Below are 19,994 nucleotides of genomic sequence, written 5' to 3'. Positions count from 1 at the left end.
CCGCACACAGCCCGGGCGGCCGCCTCAGTACCCGGCCGGGTCAGACGATGAGCGTGACAGGGCGGGGCTTGGGCAACCCGTCCTCCCGCTCCGGCCCGCCCCGGCAGCTGCGTGCCCGCGGTTCGGACTGCGGGAGAAGAGACAGCCAGGGACCTGCGCGGCAGTCCCGGGCATTCCAGCCCTCCCAGGAGGATCCGGGTGGTGTTGGCGCCCTCTCGGAGCTCGGCACCTTGCGTAGGACCCCTACCGCAAGCTCCCCTCGCTGTCTAGCTCCGATCCGTGCCGGCGGCGTATGGTGGCCCTTCCCGGAGCCGACTTTTTGCCTCTGCGCGGTGTCTCCTTCCCGAGGCAACGATGCGACCAGACCCGAGCGCCGCTGGGTCCTTGCCCACTCCCAGCTCGCTTTGTCCGCAGCGGACCCGCTTCGCTCGCCCCGCCCCGGCAGGAGAGCAGGAAGCACCGGGCTTGGCTGGGGAGAGCCGCCCACTCCGCTTGCAGTGATCAGCGTACCCGGGCCGGCCCCGCTGAGCACCGCTGCTCTAAACCGGCGCGGCTCCGCGCTCGGGCCAACCGGGCTGTGGTACCGGCAGCGGCTGGTGCCGAGCCGGGTGAGGCGCCGGAAGGAGTGGGAAGTATGGAAAGGAACTGAGAGAAGATCGCTGTGTCTGACAGGGCAGCAGTGGGCATATGTGTGGGGTGGAGCATGACTGTCCTCCGGTTTCTTTTCAGATCGTATAAATCCGTGGAGAGAAACGCGTACGAGTCTTATTAACATTTTTGTGGCTCCACTACGGTGGAGCGAACCATTTACGGTTAAAGAAAGAGCGAATGCTGAGCGCTCACTGGGGTGGGTTGATGGCAATTAATTGCAGCAATGGGGAATATAAGCGATCTCTAGTGCTTGGGAGCGTGGGGAGAACGGATGTGCCGCGGCACCGACGTCAGCAAAACCAACTTGCCCCGCCCGTCCGCGCCGCCGGCTCCTCCCGCCCATTATGGCCGCTCGTTCCGGGGCTGATTTGCATACCCAGGGTGCTCCGCGGCCCCGCCGGTGTTCGGCGCGGCGGCCGCTGCCCCTCCCCGGGCCGGGGGGACTGCCCGGTGTGCGCATCCCGCGGGGCCGGGCCGGGCGGGGATGTGGGTCCGGGAGCCGCGGGCGGGCTGGTGTCACCCTCACTTATGGGGGGTGGAGCACACGGTGCCTCTGTCGGAGAGTGGAAGAACAGTCATACTCTGGTTTCTCTTCAGATCGTATAAATCTTTCGCCTTTTACTAAAGATTTCCGTGGAGAGGAACAGGCACGAGTGTCGAAAAAATTTTTTGAGGCTCCATTTCGGTGGAGCTACATTTTATTCAGTCAATGATAGAGATAAAAATGTCACACTTGTACTGCGGGTGTGTATAAGTGGTGGCCGGGGGTTGTCCCCTGAGGTGAGGGGTGCAGCACCAAGGGCTGCCCGGATCCAGGCAGGGGTTGCCTGCAGCACTGGTGTTACCCTGCAGGCCTCCAGAAATGTGCTAAGGGCTGCTGTGTGAGGATGGTGCCCAGTTCCAGTGCTGAGTGTTTCTTGTCCCAGCTCAGCAGTGCAGGCCACAGTAGCCCAGTCTGCTTGAGCTGTGGCATGTGCGTAGATCATTATACATATCCACAGCATTTCCTGAAAAATTACATCCATCCTCCTTTTATGCTAGCAGCATAACTCCACCGCTAACATCTTAGAAGTGTTTCAAAAGCATCATTCTTTCCTTGCTAATGGTCCACATACACACACAGCCACACTTTGGCTGAGAGAATATATTTAACAGGCAGCTGCCACAAAAGCCATTGGGTGAGACACTCGAGCAGAATCTACAGTACCATAAAAAGAACCTTAGAGAAGTGGCATCCTTTCAGTAGGAAAGAACTGCGACATGTTCCTCCCAGGAAATATTCACCCATTCACCTCTGGCACTCCTCCCTGCTGAGTATCCCAGCTCGGTCAAGTCTCCAGCTCTAAGCTGGTTGGAGATGGGTGTGTTTGGGAATGAGGCAGAGTCACTGCCTGCAGGTAGGACCCTCCCAGCTCCTGCCACTGGAGCTGGCTTGAAACTTTATTTATGTGAAATAAATAAATATGTGAAAAAAAATTAAGATGCGAAATCTGCGCTGGCCTTGTGTATTGTCACCCTTGATGGCTGGGCCTGGAAGCAGTGTATGTCCTGCACAGGGCTGAAGCGTGCTGTATTGCTCATGGCCACTGTATCCTCCACACAGTTGGTAGCCACAGCCAGCAGTGAAACACCCTTTTATAACATTAGCCACCCACTGGAAAACCCAGTGCCTATGACTGACTGCATAATTCTCAATGAAATTCAGCTATTTGCACTAAAATTCAGTATGAACTTCCTGCAGTATCCACAAGATAGTGCTGTTAGAACACCTTTTCTGGAAAAGCAAAATGCTTGGTTGATAGGGAGGCAAACGAGGAATTTTCCAGTGACATCCTCTCAGAAGTAAGGGTGGTGATGTTTGAGTCCTGGGGTTTTTATGGTGACACAAGAAACTAGCCAGACTTAAATATACACCAGGAAGCTCCCACTGATCATTAAACAGCTGGTTCTCAGCAAGCCCAGTGTTAAATGATTGTTAATCCATGCACAGCTAAACATTTCTTGTTTATTTTGCAACTCTGGTGTCTGTTGGTGCTACTAGGGCAGGACAGGAGCATTTTCCATTGCAATTGCACCAAGAGGCACAGACTCAGACCATTGGGTAGTTCTTCCCCCATCCAGGGTAGGAGCTGATGACCTGCAGATCAGGTCTCTAACTCCTAAGGCAGATGGAGGGAAAATAATGTTGGGGCCACAGAAGGAAGGTAGCAGGCAATATTTGTTCCTTGCACAGGGAAAGGCTGGGTAATCCAAGAGTACTAACACATGAAGTGGAAGAGGATTGTCTTGCCTTTGTCCAGACTTAGCAGGGCATAACAGCCCTTCTACTCTGGCTGTGCGATTTTGTATGATGCGGGCAGAGCCCAGGTCCAAGTCAGCTTTCACAGTTCAGAAACCCTCCGAGTGCTCAGCACCCCTCTGCTCCCAGAACCTAAACAGTTAAGCACAAAGTGCCCAAGCTGTGGAGGAGGATCATGCCTGGTTTGAAGTATCCCTTCTTTAAGTGCTTGTGACTAATGTTTGCTCACATCCCCCAAATCCCTAACTTTTTTGCTGTCTTTTCCAGGCCAGCCCTGAAACATTGCACACAGTTTTTCCAGTCCAGGCTGAAGAACTGGCCTCCAAAATAGTTGGCAGACACACAGCAAGGATGCAGTATACATCTGGAAGGTGCAGAGCTGAGGGGGGCCTTGTCACTTAAATCACACCCTTGATTTTCACAGGGAAAAGATAGCTCTAAGAAAAGAGGGAGCAAGGGTAGAAGGGTCCCTGTGTGAGCTGATGTTTGCACAGCTGCATCCTGTGTTGCTGAACCTAGAGCTCACGCAAGTATTTTGTGCTTTTGAAGACAAATGCTGAACTGAGCTGAATAAGTAAAAAAGAGCAGGCACTAGCACAGGCCTGACAGATGTTCCTCCCCTAACCTGCTCTTTTCCCAGAGGAAGGGTCTGCAGGGCAGTCTGGGCCCAGGCTGCACACAAGGGCCATGGCAGCAGATGGCTACACCTAAGCCAGCTTCCCCCCGGATAGGGGAGCCCAGCAGTATCTCAAAAATTAAGAGACAAAACTTATTTTGTGATTTTTATGCAAACATTACAAGTATAAAGATTTTGAAAAGAAACTTCATCCAAGAAATCAGCCTCCCTACCAACAGCCAGTCTTTAGGAGCTGTTAAACTTTGCCATAATCAGCAAGAAATATTTTTTATAGGACAGATAAGATAATGAGATCCAAGAACATTTATTTATTCAACTTCTTAAAATACTAGTTTTTGCAATCACATAGTCCCATTTTCTTTCCTTCTAGAAAAGCAAAACTTGTAACAGTTTTGCAATGTTTCAAGCACATCTGGAAAAGGTAATATACTATATATGTATAGTTAGGTCTCTTAGGGGAGACTATTGTCACCAGCAAAGGGCCAAATATCTCAGGCAGAAACTGCAGACTCTCAGGCCTCCTACCTAAGCCTTACAGTGGGTGCATTTTAGCACTTTGCTGAGTACCCTGATACAGACCATGAAGAAAAAGGCTGCTGTGTTCACTGCCCTTAGGCATGTGACCTGCAGACACCCTACCACATTTAAAACAGGAGTGATACAAACCACTGACGAACATGCAAGACAAGACAAGTGCATGAACGATTGTTTGTGAACCAGGTTTTGCTGTAATGCTTAAGGCCTCTGCAAGCTTAGCTGCTTGCTGGCTTGCTCCTCCAGTTGCATGGCAGTCCCCAGGGCATCCAGTGTTTCTGTAAAGAAAGGTAAGAGCAACAGGGTGATTGATCTGGAAGCTGAACTCTCCAGCACAGCTGTCAGTCTCAGCAGACTTCAGCTATGCAGGACTGGGTGCTCAAACCCCCATAGGTATGCTGGTGCCACTTTGAGGTCTTTGGAAAAGCATTAGTGACAGTGCTAGTCAGACACAGGCTCTAACATACCTCTGACACTAAAGAAATTGCTTGTGCTGTCCTCTATGAAGTACTTAGCTCTTCTCACAAAGGTCTCAAGATCATAATCTGGTTTCTCTGTGATTTCCAAGAGGCAGTCAAGTTCAAAAGCCATTTTCTGTATTTACAAGGATAACAGTGATAATTAATGGACTTTCTAGAAATTCAATTAGTTTCTTCAAGTCTGGCAGTCTAATCAACATAGCTGAACTTCTACAGACCAGGAGCTATCAGTGCTCAATAGCAACAAGTAGATGTTGCTATTTGGAAGGGAAAAGGAACTGGAAAAAGCACTGGAATGCCCCAGTTTAACCAACTGGGCCAGAAAATACTGGTAAAAGTTGGCAGTGAGGAAAAAGTAACACCACAGCATCTTGCATTGGTGCCTCCCCAGCAGCACTTGGCTCAGACAAAGCAAGCTGCTATCAACATATAGAAGGTGGCCTGGGGTGGGTTTGCTGCTTCCCCATACCTGTCTCAGTTGTCGGAGCTGTTCCACAACCTTCTCCTCCTGTTCACTAATTTGAGTCATAACCTCTCGATAGCGGAACATGTAGGGAGAGAGTTCTTCCTCCCCTTCTTTGCAGAACTGCAAGAAACAGCCCAGGTGAGAACAGCAACTTGTTCCCAGCTTTGAGTTCTGGTTAGCCCACTGCACACACATACATTGAATTGAAGACCTGAGCTTTCAGGGCTGGTCTCAGCCTCTTCATTCTCCATCTGACACTGATTTTCACCACCTCCATCATGAGGGCTGAGCTCTTTCACTCTGTAACAAGAAGATTTGTCACTCAAATTCATCTTCCATCAGTTTCTTGGCTACAGCATCACAAAGCAGCTGCTGCAATCAATCAGTGCTCAGCAAGAAACAATCAGTTGCACTTTAAAAATTACACGGTTACCATCCCCAGAACAGGCTTAGGTGGGCAGAAACCCCTGAACACTGTGGGAAGGAAAGCCAGATGTTTGTGTTAAGGAAACTTTCCTATCTGGGTATCCAGGAGCCACTGTGGCAGTTACACTTCCGTCAGTTGAGCTGGGACCAAAATCCCTTCACAGCAGGTAGGGATTACACCTATATCTTGTACTTTGTCCCTTAGGTCTGTGTGACTATGCTATGGCTAATATACTATGAAGGTTGCAGTCTTAGATTCTTAAGTATGTTAATATTTTTAAGTAAGTTAGACCTGCGAGTGTTTGCTTATATTAAATTCAGTAGAATCTTATGTTAAATTATTTAAATTAGGCTATGGATTAAATGCAGTTAAAATCTTTAGGCCTAAAACATTGGTCAAGTCCAGGCTATGTTTGACAAGGGGGTCACACAAACCTTGTAAGTCAAGGGGAAGCTCTCCCTTAGTCCTTTTCATCTTTATCCTTTCTTTTTCTAACTTTACCCCTTTTTCCATTCCCCAGGCTTCCAGGTAAGTAGTTTTAAGTTGATTTTAATTTTAGATTGATTGATTTTAGTCAATTTTCTTCTCTGTGTGCTTTAACTACCTAGTAAGTAGTAGAGTGAACCTTGCCAACAAACTGTGTCTCTCATTAAATTTTGAACCTACTTTTGCTGCTACCTTTGTCATTGATTTGTTGAGTGAACTAAAACACTCATTCATGACACACATTCTTAGAACACCCTTACAGAGGGGTCACAAAGTACTACAAAAAGTAAAAGGCATGGAGATAACCATTCAGGACAGGGTAAACTCCCTAGAGAACCAGGGACTTCAGGGCAGTCTGAAGTCCAGCATGAGAGGAGATTCCTTTGATGACAAGAGACATTACTCATGGTTTTACATCATCTCTTATGTATCACACAGAACACCCAGGTTGGTTTCATATGACAGTTCTAAGATACTTTGCTCTTAACAACCATCCTCCAAGTTGCCAATACAAACAATACTAAGGTTCCAAAGGTCAGAGTAAAAGCAGCTAAAACACCTTTTACAATAAGATTAGAATCCCCAGGTCAGAAAGGCCATTACCTGTCAGCATATCTCAGTGTGTTTAAGGTGTACTCACACGAACTCATGCCTGGAGAAATCATTGCTATCTGCAAATATAAAAGAAACCTTAGTGGCTCCTATCTGACTTTTGCTCATTAATGCTCCTACAAATCTCACCACACAGCTAGGACATTTGAGGACAAACGGCTGGAGTTGAGACAGGCAAGTCCATTTTTCTTTATGGATTCTGTGGGACATGCCAGCATCCCTGTATCCAACTTTCCACTGTCTTTGTGTGCACCTGCTATGCTTCACCATCCACAGAAAGCAAAGCCCTTTGAGACCACACCAAGCTCTCTTACAGATTCACCATATTAAAAAGACTTCCACAGCCTTGTTTCTATGAGAGCTGGGCATAACACATGAATTTTTTATCTTGCTCACCATGGGCAAGTTTCCATGAGGAAAATATTTGGGGTTTTTTTTGTTTGATTGTTTTTTTTTAAATAAAATTTAGTTTTCTGACTTAAAAATCCCCTTGCTGTAGAAGAACATGCAGCTACTTGGTTGAATTATAGAACCTAAGCATTGTGTTTGACATGTGCATACTCACCATGCAAGTCCTGGAGTTTGCTCCTATGAAAGAGTCTCTTAGCACCTGTGTCAGCTTGCTCTCCCGAAAGGGGGTATGAGACTTGTTCTGCCCTAAAGCTCGGATGCACTCCTACAAAAAGACAGGTCTTGTGAATGCAGTATTGGCATCTCTCTTCAATCAGCTCAGCAAGCTATCAACCACCAATTGCTGGTAAACCCAACAGACTGAAGAATGGTTACATATATTGCTTGCTCCAAGTTCTTCATAGTCTTTAAAATATGCTCCAGGTATCTGACTATCACAGGACAGTAGGCATAGCCATCATGTCATAAATCACCCCCTTAAAAAAAGGTCAACTGGAATGAAACTTGAAATAACTATACCAGTGTCTGGCCTGACAAGACTGCACTACTTTTCTGGAAACATTCTAAATAGAAGTATGCTCTAGCTTGCTCACATCCTAAACTAGTACTTTTTTGGTTTTTTTCCATGTATTGGATAGAAACAGAACAGATAACCCCAGAGCTGAACAGAATCCACATGTTGATTATCACTCTGGCCCAGGAGTTGTAGCTCACCTTCAAAGCCAGCAAGCTCTTATTGATTTCAGCACCTTCCATCCGCGTCAGCCGATCAGCATTAGATGTGTCTGCACCCCTTTCATTTCCTGCCAGATCCACCAAGGAAAATTTGCCAATCATTTGTCCTCTTCGGCGCAGTATGATTTGGAAGCAGGCATGTGACCGTGAAGAGTTGGCATTTGCAAAAGTCTGCCCAGATGTCCTACAGCAGAGATGCAAACAAGCCTCAGAAATGTGTAACAAAAGAGGTCCTGACAGCACTAGATAAGACCTGTAGCCATTCAATTAACCTCCTAGGGTTTATCCCACATTAATACTTTGTGTGAATTATAGAATTGCTTCTGATATAAGAGCACAGAACTACTTGTGAAAAATACCAACCTGCACCCCTGGTTATAGAAATTGAAGGCTGTTTAAGCTGTCTGGCTCAACTCAGCCAACCTACATTGGAATGCCTTTCTGAGTGCTAAAGCTTCATGTGCACTTGAGCTGGAAGTCACACCTTCAACACCACGTGTCATTTTCCTAATGCATATGCCATTATACAGTAAGCTCAGCCAAGCTCCCCACTGAACAGCATTAGCTGTGCTAGCACATTACAATCATGGTAAATCCCTTTCTCCAGCAAAGCTGGTCTGGCATTTCACCTCTACTGTGCAGCTGCACCTGCCCCATCACTGCAAGGCACAGAGTGACATCTTTTAATTTAAATCTCCCTCTGACCTTCTTTATCATTTATTCCCTGAGAATGCTGGCAGGTTCACTGTTCCACCCTCAACTCTGCTACTGGGGAAAAAGGAGGGAGTAGCCTAAAATGTAAAAACAGTTCATGACTAAATTGCTAGCCAAAAAGGGCTGCCTCATATATGCTTTTCTAAACATGGAGATGCAACAGGACACAACTCCTCTTTTATAGGTTTCAAGTCACCAAACCTGCAGGCACTGCCAATCGTGATCATTTTGATGACATCCTCAGCACAGCCAACTGGTTCTTCTTGGAGGCCAACAACCTGGACCTGTTGCTTGCCATCCTCCAGGACTCGAAGTTTGGCCTTCTTATTCAAGAGGTCAAACACCTATGTTTAGGCAAAAAGATTGAGGCAAACCTGAACAAAGACTCCTTGTAAGTATTCTTCCCTGACTTTGTATAAAGCTATATAGAAACAGCATCTTTAACATAGACTTCAAATTCAATTCCAAACACACCAATATAAACAGAATACATAGAACTATAGAAAGTATTACATTTGACTCAGCTACTTATGAAATATTCAACCAAAGAAAACAGGTGAAGATTAAAAAATAAAAAAGGTCTTACTTTTCCGTTGTATATTTCAAAGAAAGTCACATAGACTTCCAGATTCTGACTCCTGTACCTGGGCTGGTTTAGGAGGAGGAAGACATCTTGTGCTAGTGAGGAAAGACAGAAGTTTAGTTAACTGGTTTAAAACATATTCTAGTTGCTACTTGATCTACTTTCAAATGCTGCACAGCTATAAGGCAGTGTCTAGCACTGAGTGACAGTCATCCAAACAAATGCTAACAATCAGTGCTGTGTTACCATCTGGAGAACAGATTGAGCAGCATCCTTACCCAGGGACTGAAAACAGGGAAATACAGGCATTTCAACTGCTAATGCCACCCACAGACAACAATCCTTACTGCTCTGAGGGAACACTGGGATCCTCTATTGTTTTGGACAGGCCTGAAAAAGTCACGCGTTTGTGTTTCAAGTACATCTTGCAGAAAGTCTAGAAAACATGCATCCCTGAACATCTGCATTGCTGAGGTTTGGAGACAAGATACCGGATTAGTTGACCCTGTGGCTGGATCTGGTGCAGCTTTTCACAATAAGGCTCCAGATTTTGAAGCTAAGCTGAATAGCAAATACTCCTTCAGGGCCAATCATAGCTATTTTTCAGAGATCAGCCAATAGTTGTTCCTGGTTCAGCCGCCTTGCTGCTGACTAAGTTCACACTGTGTCTTCTAAAGGGAAAGTAAAGGTTAGGTTTTGTGGTACTTTCCAGGCATTATATCAAGGAAGAGCTTCTAAGCATCTGTTTTCTGAAATAATTTTGGACATGCTAGTCTTTTTGCATTTAAGGCTTATGGAAAGAAACACAATACATACATCCTTTTACCTAACAAGTTTTATATCACAAATGGGTAGAGTTGTGTTGTACTCAGATATGTCTGAGGCAAAAGCAAAGCAGAAGAATAAAAGTTAAATGGTTCTGCCCAGCAAATACCTAATTAGAAAATATATCAGAAACAAGTATCTTCTACAAGTATGTAGACACCTACAGGCTAGAGAAAAAATATTTTGTGAAGTGAATGAAAAAATAATCATACCTCCTGTGTAACCTCCAAACACAGGTCTTATTGAAAACACAAATACTTCATCTATCTTCTGCTGGACGTGTTTAAAATAACCATAAAAAACCCAGATCTTATCTAGTTGAGAAAAACAAGCATTAATCTGATTTTTCTATGTGTAGAAGAATCAACTTACAGGCAAAAGCATATATGCCCTTTGAGGCATTCTGGTTTCTCCCAGACAAGTCTCCGCCCATAGTCTGTATAAAGAAAAGGCCAGAGGTCAGGCATGGCACGAACAAGTCAGCCTACCTGACCTTAGTTCCAAAACCAGACTAGGAAGTTACCACAGATAAGCCCCAATGCCAGTGTCAAATTAGTTTGCAGCTTCCCTATCAGTTCAAAAAGAAGATCTGCCTTACACAAAGCAGTGCACCTGTAAGGCTCTGGGATGCAGAGTCAAAGCAGTTGTTCCTCCAAGGAAACTGCTTTGACAGTGCAACCAAACAGCCTCTACTCAGAAGAGACAAAGCTTCATTTTTTAGGATCTAGGTTGAATAACATTTTTACAACTACATGCAAAAATTAACATGAAAATACATATTTAGAGCAGACAATACCTTCAATGCCTTTGACCAAAGTATCTTTAATCACAAAAAAGTTTTCAGTTAGTGCTATCCTAGTGACTTGCTCTACCACTGTTCTTTAAAAACACAGCTCAATCCCACGACACATTCTCAATCTACCAGAGTTTAATGTGCAGCACTCTAGTCTCAAGGTACAGCTGTTGTCCCTGCACTAGTTCTGCCCTAGGACTGGGAAGGGAAAGTAACTTCACCGATGATTTTAGTGCATCACAGCTGTATTCCTGTAACGAGGCTCAGGCAAGCAGGCTTCTCTGCCCCTTCCAGTGCAATGAAGGCAGCCTGTGTTCAAACTTGTATAAAGCTCCAACTTTTTGTCTGGATTACTGGAAAAGACCTACAGCTCACTACATAGCACTAAAGATAGGAAGTCCTAGCCTAAAACTTGCCTCTAACACTGAACAACAGCAATGACTGATTACTCAAAGCAGTGCATTAGCACAGTCCAGTGCAGATCACTGTGGTTGATGTAAACACTTCTTGCAGAACAGAACAGCACATTTGACTCCACTATCATGCTATGATTATTCCTCCCCATAGTTCTCAGAAGAAAAAAGTTAAAGACAACACAGCTGTTGTAAGTTTGGAGTAAGCTTTCTCTTTTGAGACAAAAGAATTTTCACAACTCTTAAAGCTGCAGCTGTTAGACTGGAAGGAGTGGTTAGAAAGCAAACACACTAACTCACCCACTTCACAAACAATACCAGATCATTTAAATATTTATGTGCATCATGAGGCTTATTTTTATATAATTGCTGAATTCTTTGGAATGCCTCCAAGCTCAAAGCACAGGATAGACTAGCCTTTGTCTCAGACGTAGGCTAATAGCCCCACTGTATATAGGGGAGTTAAAAAGTAACAGGCATTTGAGGCAAGGAATAGCCATGACTAAAACTGACATATCAGGACATCCTAAATATTTGAAAAGACAGATTTTCTTTTCTAAAGAGAAAAAATATCTTTATATTTCTTAATTCTAATTCTTTTTTTCTAAAAATATTTTTTGCTAAATCTTTTGAAAAGCCAGTATCATTTTCCACATTTTCCACACAACTTCAAAGGAAACCCACTAATACAGAAAGCTACAGAAAAAGAGTTAACATCTTAAAGTATTAGCTTCAAGACAATAAAACCAAGATCCAAAATTCTTACACAATCCTACTCATGCTCAAGATCAGGAAGCTTTGAAATACTTTATCAAAGCTAGAAAACTTGAGACCTTGGAGAAAAACTTACATGTGTCTTTCCACTTCCTGTCTGGCCATATGCAAAGCATGTCGCCCTCCCACCCTCAAAGATGGTCTCTACAAGAGGTCTAGCAGTGAATCTGAATATTCAAAAGATAAAAAATAGTTACAGCAAATATTTCATACACTGCTTCATCATCATCAGATTTAACAAGAAAAGAAACCAAAAAACCAAAGCAAATCCTTAGGCAATTAGCAAGGCTATGCCAAAAATAAGCCTTAGACTTTTCAGTCCTTCAGCTTCTTCCAAAAAGGATTCTAATATTTATTTCAAGTAAGTTTCTTAAGCTTAGATGCAATCTGGCCACAGCTCCATGCTTTTATCTGAAAGTCATTTCCAGTAAGCAGCAAGCATTACCTGTATACCATTTCATTCGTAGAAGTTTCATCAAATGAAAAGTCAAATCTAAATGTTTGGGTTTCAAGGTATTTTGTTAGGTCTACTTTCTGCTTTGGCTCATGCACCATCAGGACACACTTGCTTGGAACAGTAACCACATCACATTCCTTTTTTTGAAGTTCTGTTGACAGAAAAGACCCTCAGTTTTAAAAAAACCAGTTTGAACAAAGTTAAACTGTTCAAGACATAACTTTTTGGTCAGTACGCTCACCTTGCTTATTGAGAGGGCGCTTTCTCACACAGACACAAATTCTGTGCTCTTCTATCTAAAAGGAAAAAAAAAGAAGTAATTATTTCCCAATTACACTCACTCTTGATTACAGAGATATCTGATGCTCCCTCATATCCATTTTTCTTTATGCTGATCAGAGTTGCTTCTGAGCCAACCCACTCATGCAGGGATGTCAGTCAAAGTGCATTCAGTGCAACTGATTGTCACGCATCATGGCATGACAATTGTTGAAGCACAGACTCTTCACTACTGTCAAAGTATAGTAAGACAGCTTAGTCCTAAATAGGGAAGGAAAGTGACCTTACAGATACCACCAACTACCTCAAGCTCACAATACGCTCAGAGGATTACCAAGGTGCAGTGATGCACCAACTGCTTGATACCAACATTTTCAGTACAAAATAGAGAAGTCTGTCTACAGGCTGCAGTTAGCAGCCTCAGTATTTACTTACTGGATCATTTATAGATATTGGCTGGTAGCTTAAACTTGCTCTGAATGCCTTGATCATACGTGCAAACTCCCAGTTCGGATAGGTGCTGTCAAACTCCTGCATGGAAAACCATGGATGTGAATGCAATTGATCTGTTACAGCAAAAAAAGGCCACAGAGACTATTAAACAAGCAGCTGTATGCAATTCAAAACATTTTACACGATTCACAACTTTCTAAAACCAGAATCAATCCATCCTTATGTACAGATTTCTAAGAACAAAGCCTGTACAAAATATGTTTTGGTTTCAACTACTGTAGTACAGGGTCCTACAGAATTTCCCCTTACAGGTGTATTGTAGAGTACTCCACCTGTGCTCGTTTTATCCTGATTTCATTAATTTGAGCTCTCTTTTCTTCTCTCTTGGTTTTCATTTTCTCCATCTTTTTCACAATGTTAGATCTTCTTCGAACTAGATAAAATGAAAACAGTTCCTTGGGTTAAAATTTCATGCTGGATTTTAAGCATAAGACAAATATTTCAACTTTTCCAGGTTGCTGACAGACTAGCTCATACAGGAAACAATCATCTTTAGAAGGATGGCCATTAATTTTGCAGCACTTCCTTCCCAAACCAGATCTGACGATCACAGAAACTACCTCAGAAGTCACACTACCACCCTAAAGCAAAGCAGCATTTCTGAGGCAATACCACTATAACAGAATTATATATCTTTAATAAAAAGCGAAGCTATTCTGTCTTGCTGCCAAAATCACTCTTTCAAAGCTTTAGTCTCTGAGTACACAAAGCAGCAATCACAGTGATTCACTGCTGACTGATGAGTCAGCCTTTATCCACTGCTCCCTGGTACCTGGGCTCACTGAAGAGTTCCTTCTAGCAGCAGGCAGATGATTCTCTGTATTTCCATTAACACTTGTCAGTGAAGCTTCTGGAATACAATCCAGCTCGCTAGGCCTGGATCGGCCAGCTGCAGAAAGAAGCCAGACCAAAATCAATAATTAGATTGCAAAGATCAAGAATAATTTTGTGATTTGCAAAGCCTCATACACCACAGGCATTTCTCAGCTCCTGCAGTAGGAGAGTGAATTATCTAAAATCTATGGTAAATGTGCAAGTAAACTTTTAAATCCTTTGTCAATCACGAACTTTTACGCAATGCTGCAAATCAAGGCCAAACCAACTAGACAAGAATTTAGTATCAAGCCTCTTATTTCAGTGTTTTTGTAGAATTTAACATGCAAGGCATGGCCTCAGCTATTCTTAGGATAGCCTAGTAAAATAAATTACTACAACTTTGTAATTCAAGGAGGCTCAAGTTCTTGTGTTACTCAACCAGCATAAGTAAAACTACTACCAGTATGGTTACTGGGTAGTAGGGTGTGTTGCCAGCAGTGCTAAGGCACTTCTCTTCCCACTGTAGCACCATGAATACCATTTTATGCCATTAAGCAGATATCACATCCACCCAAACTGCCCAACCACAGCTCTCACTAAAAAAGTACCTCATTATGCACAACATTGTTTCCAAAGTCTTTTGGAAAACATTTCAGGCAAGAGCCCTGGATATTTACATAGTGGCAGACCTCTAGGTCTCTCATTTTAACTATGAAAATGTTCGGGTTGTTCTCCCACTGTTATTTTCAGTTTGAATCATTAAATGGACACAAAGTGAAAATTGTTTCACATTAAGAATTCACAGGAATGCTTCTCCACTAACCAGTAACGGTCAAATATTTTCTGGTTTGCAAAGAAGTGGAGGGATCTACTGCCATATCATCTTCCTGGAAGCCGCAGTGGGGTTCCATGATAGCAGACATCCGGGAACGGCCATGAGCAGCTTTGGAAACAGGAATCCAGGGACACTCAGACACTTGCAATGAATCAATTGTTCACAAGGTACAGAGCAGTGGGGAGGAAGGTGTGGTTAAAAGGATCTTTTCCATTAGCATAGAGCAGGACAAAGCAATGCATGTGGTTGAAAAGTGGCCAGTAAACCCACCACTACAGAAAAGCAAACAGTTCATCCCAGATTTGCAATTCCAGTGAATTTCTTTCAGATTCCACTAAAGATTCACATAAGGATATGGCAGTTCTAGCATCCTAACAATACCTAGGAAGGAGGAAGTTTCAAGTCAGAGAACCACTAAATCCTCTGAAGCGTCACACTTGCAGGGCTGTATGAATTAACTCTTTGATGGTGACACGGGTACAGCAGCCTGGCAACTGGCCATGGGCAGCGCTGTGCCCACCCACCATGAGGGCACCCACACACAGGCTGTGTGTGGTGCACAGGAGGCTGGGAGCTCCATGGCACTACATTCAGCTAAAAGACCCTGTATAACCACAACAGCAAATCTTTGAAAAAGGTCCCTTTGTAGGAAGTCTCCATTTTCACATGCCAAGGTATTTCTTTCACTGAGATCAAGTCCTTTACAAAGCTTCCTAGGAGAAGGATTGGAATGTTTACCTCAATAGATTTGTTTAAAAAAAAAAAAAAGCAAATCTGATATGAAAAATAAAGTGTGATATGCAAGCTAGAACTCCCTTCACCAGCAATATTTAGAATTTATCCAGAATGAATTACTATTATTTCAAAGGACACCAGATCTGTTGGCGACCAAGGGTTCTTTTCAATTCTGGATAAAATTCCTTAGAATTTTATGCAAAAATCATTGTTCCTGTTAATGCTTTACCTTGAATCGTCTGCTCATGTGCAGAGACATTAGATGTGACTGCTGCAGTTTTAGAAACAAAAAAGCATCAGTTTCATTACACTCAGGGCATTTTATTCCATTTTCTCTTGTCCCACCTGCCCAGACCTGATCTCATCTCACACTCAACAGCTCTGTTTCTATAAATGCTGGTGCTTCTGGACAGGCAGCTTAACTGGAGGATTCACTCTATTTAAATAGGCTTGATTCAAGTGATTCTTGTATGTGAGAATATTCAGCATCCTCAAAAATTCCTATTGATTCATGGGACTGAGGCAATATCTATTCCTTAATAATCTATTTCTTAACTAATTCTGAAAGCACTGCTTCTGCTACTCTCCTTTCCTGAGTAAGATGGAGACAGACACCTGCTAATCTTCTTTAATTTGTTTAGTCTAAGAACATGAGTGAAGCCAGTGTTAGCTTTCTAAATGGTACAGTGCAGAGTTTGCAACAGGACAGATACTCTGACACTCCTGGCCTTAAGCTATTTGATGAATTCAAATTATTTGATGAATAACTGTGCCACTTTGGACAGGCAACAGGCATTTTAGTTATGCAATTAAATTCTATACTTCAGGAGAGCTGTGACCTGTGTAAGGACATGTTTCCATCAATCGGTGTCTGGATTAACACACATTGTGTTTTCCAGCTGGCTATCCAGTTCTATTAACAGATCCATATATACACAGTCATGACTTTATCACATCATTTTGCTTGTCAGTTCACAAAATTTATGGAGTTCTCTGAATTTGAGAAAGATCAGTATACTCCAGTACAGAACTTCTTACACATTAGGATTCTTGGACAACTCCTGCCTCGCTGATGCCAGGGAATTCATACTGTTATCTTCTGGGACTGGCTTCCCTGTCTCACATTGCATGGAACAGAAGAGGCCAAACAGCCCAGATGTTTTGTTTACAGCTCAGCTAAATGGCGAAGCACAAGTTTTGGCTAACTATGCACTTTAAAAGAATCATTACATCAGCAATTATTCAACCTCAGCATCATACAGTGTGTTACAAACAGACTCATAATGCTGCCATTTGCAATTCAAAAAGCCTAAGAAGTCAGCTAATAAAGCTAAGAGAATGTAGAAAACAGGCATTTCCTAACTCCTGACACCTCAGGAAGAATAATTTCTTAGCAATCCCACACTGACATCTCTACCTTTCTGGCTTTGCTCAAGACATTGTACTGACATGCAATCAGGGAGCTGGGCACACCAGCTGGCACTTTGGCTGCCTGCTCTGAAAAGTCTCCAAGTATAAAGCTCTACTTATTGTCCAGGGAGACTGCTTGATGAGGAGACATACATTTGTCACCACTATTTCTTTCTTGTCCTTTCCACTCTCATTCTGACACTTTTAATCTTAATAGTTGCAACTTAGCTTCTGTTGTTTGTGGCATTTGCAAAGCTCCATACAGAACTTGAAAATTCAGCGCAACAGCAACTGCCTACTGATATTTAAAGTAGGGGATAACCACAACAAAACTGCAGAAGAGGAGAACACATCAACAAACCCCACCTCACAGGAGCAGGACAGCAACCTGTTGGGAGAGCTCCTGCCCTCAGGAGTCCAAAACATTGGTATGAGACAGTATCCTCTTGGTTAGCACTGCCTGAAGGAGCAGCCTTATGATGCACTAAAGTACAATATTATGGCTCCAATGAAGGACCAGCACAGTTCCACAATGGTGTAGCAGAGAAAAGAAAAGCAAAACATGTTCTCACCTTCCCGTGGAGCAGGAATTTTTGAAAGGGTTGTTCTACGCTTCTGTTTCTGAAAAACAAGGAATGCTGTAAGCAATTGGAGTAAGTAGCAAACACCAAGCACTACCCTTCAGGGCAACATCAATGCAACAAGAATTCCTGACCAAAACCTATGAGACAGAAAAGATAAGTTAGAGATCTCAAACTTTAAGACTGAGAGTATTATATAGAACAAGACCTATGAATTAGTATCTTAGAAAAAAACCTAAATTACTTTAAAGCACTTACCTGTAAAGTTACATTGTCTTGCAAAGGAACATTCTCTTTCACATCCGCAGGAGGTAGTTCTAATAATTCAGGATTTATTGCAATCACGTCTTTAATATCAAGCTGCAAGAGCAAAGGCAGGATTTTACATGGTAGAATACTACTGCTACCACTTAGGGATTGTTTTTTTTCCTAATCTGGACTTTCAGTGAAGGCAAACCAACTTGACCTACTGCCTGCAAATGTTATGTTAAAATTGCTTGGAAGAGCAAAACAGTAGTTCCTATTCCATTTGAACAATCTGGTACATCTAAATACACCAGACAAAATGTGCTAGTTAAGCCATTTACCCTCATCTGCCAAACAGCACACAGCTCTGCAGGTGCTGTAGAGCACTTCTGAAGAGAAGGGCAAAGCCCATTTGGCAACCCCTGCTCTAATCTCCCACTTCTAATCTTAGTAAATCTCAGCAGCTCTTTAACTTCTGTGCTAGGAGAGCATTAAGTGTTTACTGGCTGATGTGCTTACTGAAATAAACGTCAAAGAGCTGCTTAGACTCCGGGAAATGAAGGATTCAGCATTTAATCCATAACTTAATTCACCTGCATCTTGACTTGCTACTGCAAACAATTTCACCTGGTACCAGCTATTCCTGACTGACCCTCATGTGAAATCATAATTCTGCCTTCACCTCATCACATGCACAGCATAAGAAAACACATAAGAAAATTGTTGGATTTTGAAGTATCTTCCTAAAGATTTAACATCTTATAACTATTGACTAAATTGCATTTATGTGTTATCTGAATATTTATTGTATTGAATGCAGCAGGCACATGCAGAGAAAGATGTGGTTTCTAACAACCAATGGCAACTTTTAAGATTTTAACTGAAATCCAGAGTCTGCACATTTCTAGACACCAGAAGGACAAGCACACTTGCTGAGTATCAGACTTTTTTAGGTGTCAGGATTTCAGCCATATAACCTTCAAATGCCCAAGACTCCCCTCTCTCCCATCTCATCTCACACTGTATTGATTTCATATTGATGCAGAAATTCAGGAAGTCAAACTCAGCCCTTAACACGGCACCTTATTAGTAAGAGATTTTAAGGAAAGCCTGAAGGCCATAATGTAAGACACGGAACGCCAACAAACAGCCCACAGAGCTGGGAAACTGGACTCTTGGGACATTGAGCATTGGGACAGCCAGCAGTGCGAGAGACCCACCTTCCTCAATCCCTCTGAAAGGCGAAGAGTGCAGGTTTGCCACTGCGGCTCTCACACTTTACCTGGGCACAGCTGGAGCGCTGCTCTCGTTGCGTATAGCACAAGGCGAGCAGGGGGCGAGCTGCAGCAGCGCGGGGGAAGCAGAAGGGCCGGGCCGGGCCGCTCCTGAGGAGCCTCGGGCTGCCCGGGGCTGGTCCCGCCGGGGCACCGGGGCGGGAAGGGCCGCGAGCAGCCATCACTCACCTCCTTGCCCTTAGTGGCGCCGCCCTCAGACCACTCCACGCTCACACAGGCGTACTCCACACTCACCGCCTTCACCGTTGCCTTATGGATTAAGCCTGGAAAAAGCCAGCATTGAGCCCAAAGTCGGCCGCCCCACCCCGCCAGAATTTACGCGGGCGGCGGAGGCCGGGATCGTGCAAACATCCCATTCCCCGCTCCTCACCACTGCTCCGCTGGATGTTAATAACGGCACCGGGCTGAACGTTGCGGTAGACGCGGGACTCCATTGGCACGGGAGCCGCGTCCGGCCGAGCAGCGAGACACCCGCCCGGCAACCGCCGCCGGTTTAAACCCCGCGCGCGGCGCGCGGGCTGCCGGGAGCGGCCGCGGGACTACATCTCCCGGCAGGCCAGGCGGCGGGGCGGGCCTGCGGGCGGATGTGGGCCCCGGTAGCGCTGCCGCTCCTGCGGAACGGAGGCTGGGCGGGCCGCTGGGGCCCTGACGGCGGCTCGGGGCGGGCCGCTGGGGCCCTGACGGCGGCTCGGGGCGGGCCGCTGTGGCCCGGACGGCGGCTCGGGGCGGGCCGCTCTGGCCCTGACTGCTGCGGCTCGGGGCGGGCCGCTGGGGCCCCGACGGCGGCTTGGGGCGGGCTGAGGTACCGCGCCCGGAAAAGGCTGCGGCATGCTCCGGCCGCTGTCGGCGGGACAAGCCTGTGGCCAGCGGAGCAGCGCGGTACGGCTGCATACCCGCAGAGACTGGGCAGATGTGATGACTAGCGGCAGCGTAGATGGATGATCTATGTTAGTGAAATTAAGAGTTTTTCTGTTTTTCACCAGAGTAG

General features: G+C 44.5%; 1 protein-coding gene and 1 non-coding gene across 5 annotated transcripts; one reads left to right on the top strand and one right to left on the bottom strand.

Moving 5' to 3' along the window:
* The first annotated feature begins 1,228 nt into the window (after nt 1-1,228).
* LOC115496325 (U5 spliceosomal RNA) lies at nt 1,229-1,344 on the top strand. The gene has a single exon (XR_003961798.2). It is a non-coding gene; the product is annotated as a U5 spliceosomal RNA (small nuclear RNA).
* A 2,528-nt stretch (nt 1,345-3,872) lies between these two features.
* KIF2C (kinesin family member 2C) lies at nt 3,873-19,638 on the bottom strand. Of its 4 annotated transcripts, XM_030278884.4 has the most exons (22): nt 19,377-19,638; nt 19,175-19,269; nt 17,724-17,825; nt 17,457-17,505; nt 15,704-15,745; nt 14,728-14,847; nt 13,861-13,977; nt 13,361-13,461; nt 13,011-13,106; nt 12,538-12,592; nt 12,285-12,447; nt 11,916-12,006; nt 10,232-10,295; nt 9,038-9,129; nt 8,653-8,795; nt 7,717-7,921; nt 7,157-7,267; nt 6,583-6,650; nt 5,264-5,366; nt 5,070-5,186; nt 4,589-4,715; nt 3,873-4,399 (listed from the first exon to the last, which is right to left on the bottom strand). In XM_030278884.4, exons 1-22 carry the CDS (start codon nt 19,438-19,440, stop codon nt 4,323-4,325), a joined length of 2,202 nt encoding a protein of 733 aa, XP_030134744.2. In that variant the 5' UTR covers nt 19,441-19,638; the 3' UTR covers nt 3,873-4,322. The 4 variants fall into 4 exon arrangements, with proteins under 4 accessions (XP_030134744.2, XP_072788689.1, XP_030134745.2 ...); XM_072932588.1 differs by lacking the exon at nt 14,728-14,847 and having other exon boundaries at nt 19,377-19,637; XM_030278885.3 differs by lacking the exon at nt 15,704-15,745 and having other exon boundaries at nt 19,377-19,636.
* Nucleotides 19,639-19,994: the final 356 nt, after the last annotated feature.

This window comes from Taeniopygia guttata, chromosome 8, assembly GCF_048771995.1.
Source record: "Taeniopygia guttata chromosome 8, bTaeGut7.mat, whole genome shotgun sequence".
Taxonomy (NCBI): Eukaryota; Metazoa; Chordata; class Aves; order Passeriformes; family Estrildidae; genus Taeniopygia; species Taeniopygia guttata.
Note: the sequence above shows the minus strand (reverse complement) of the source record. Positions and strands in the feature narration are given on the sequence as shown.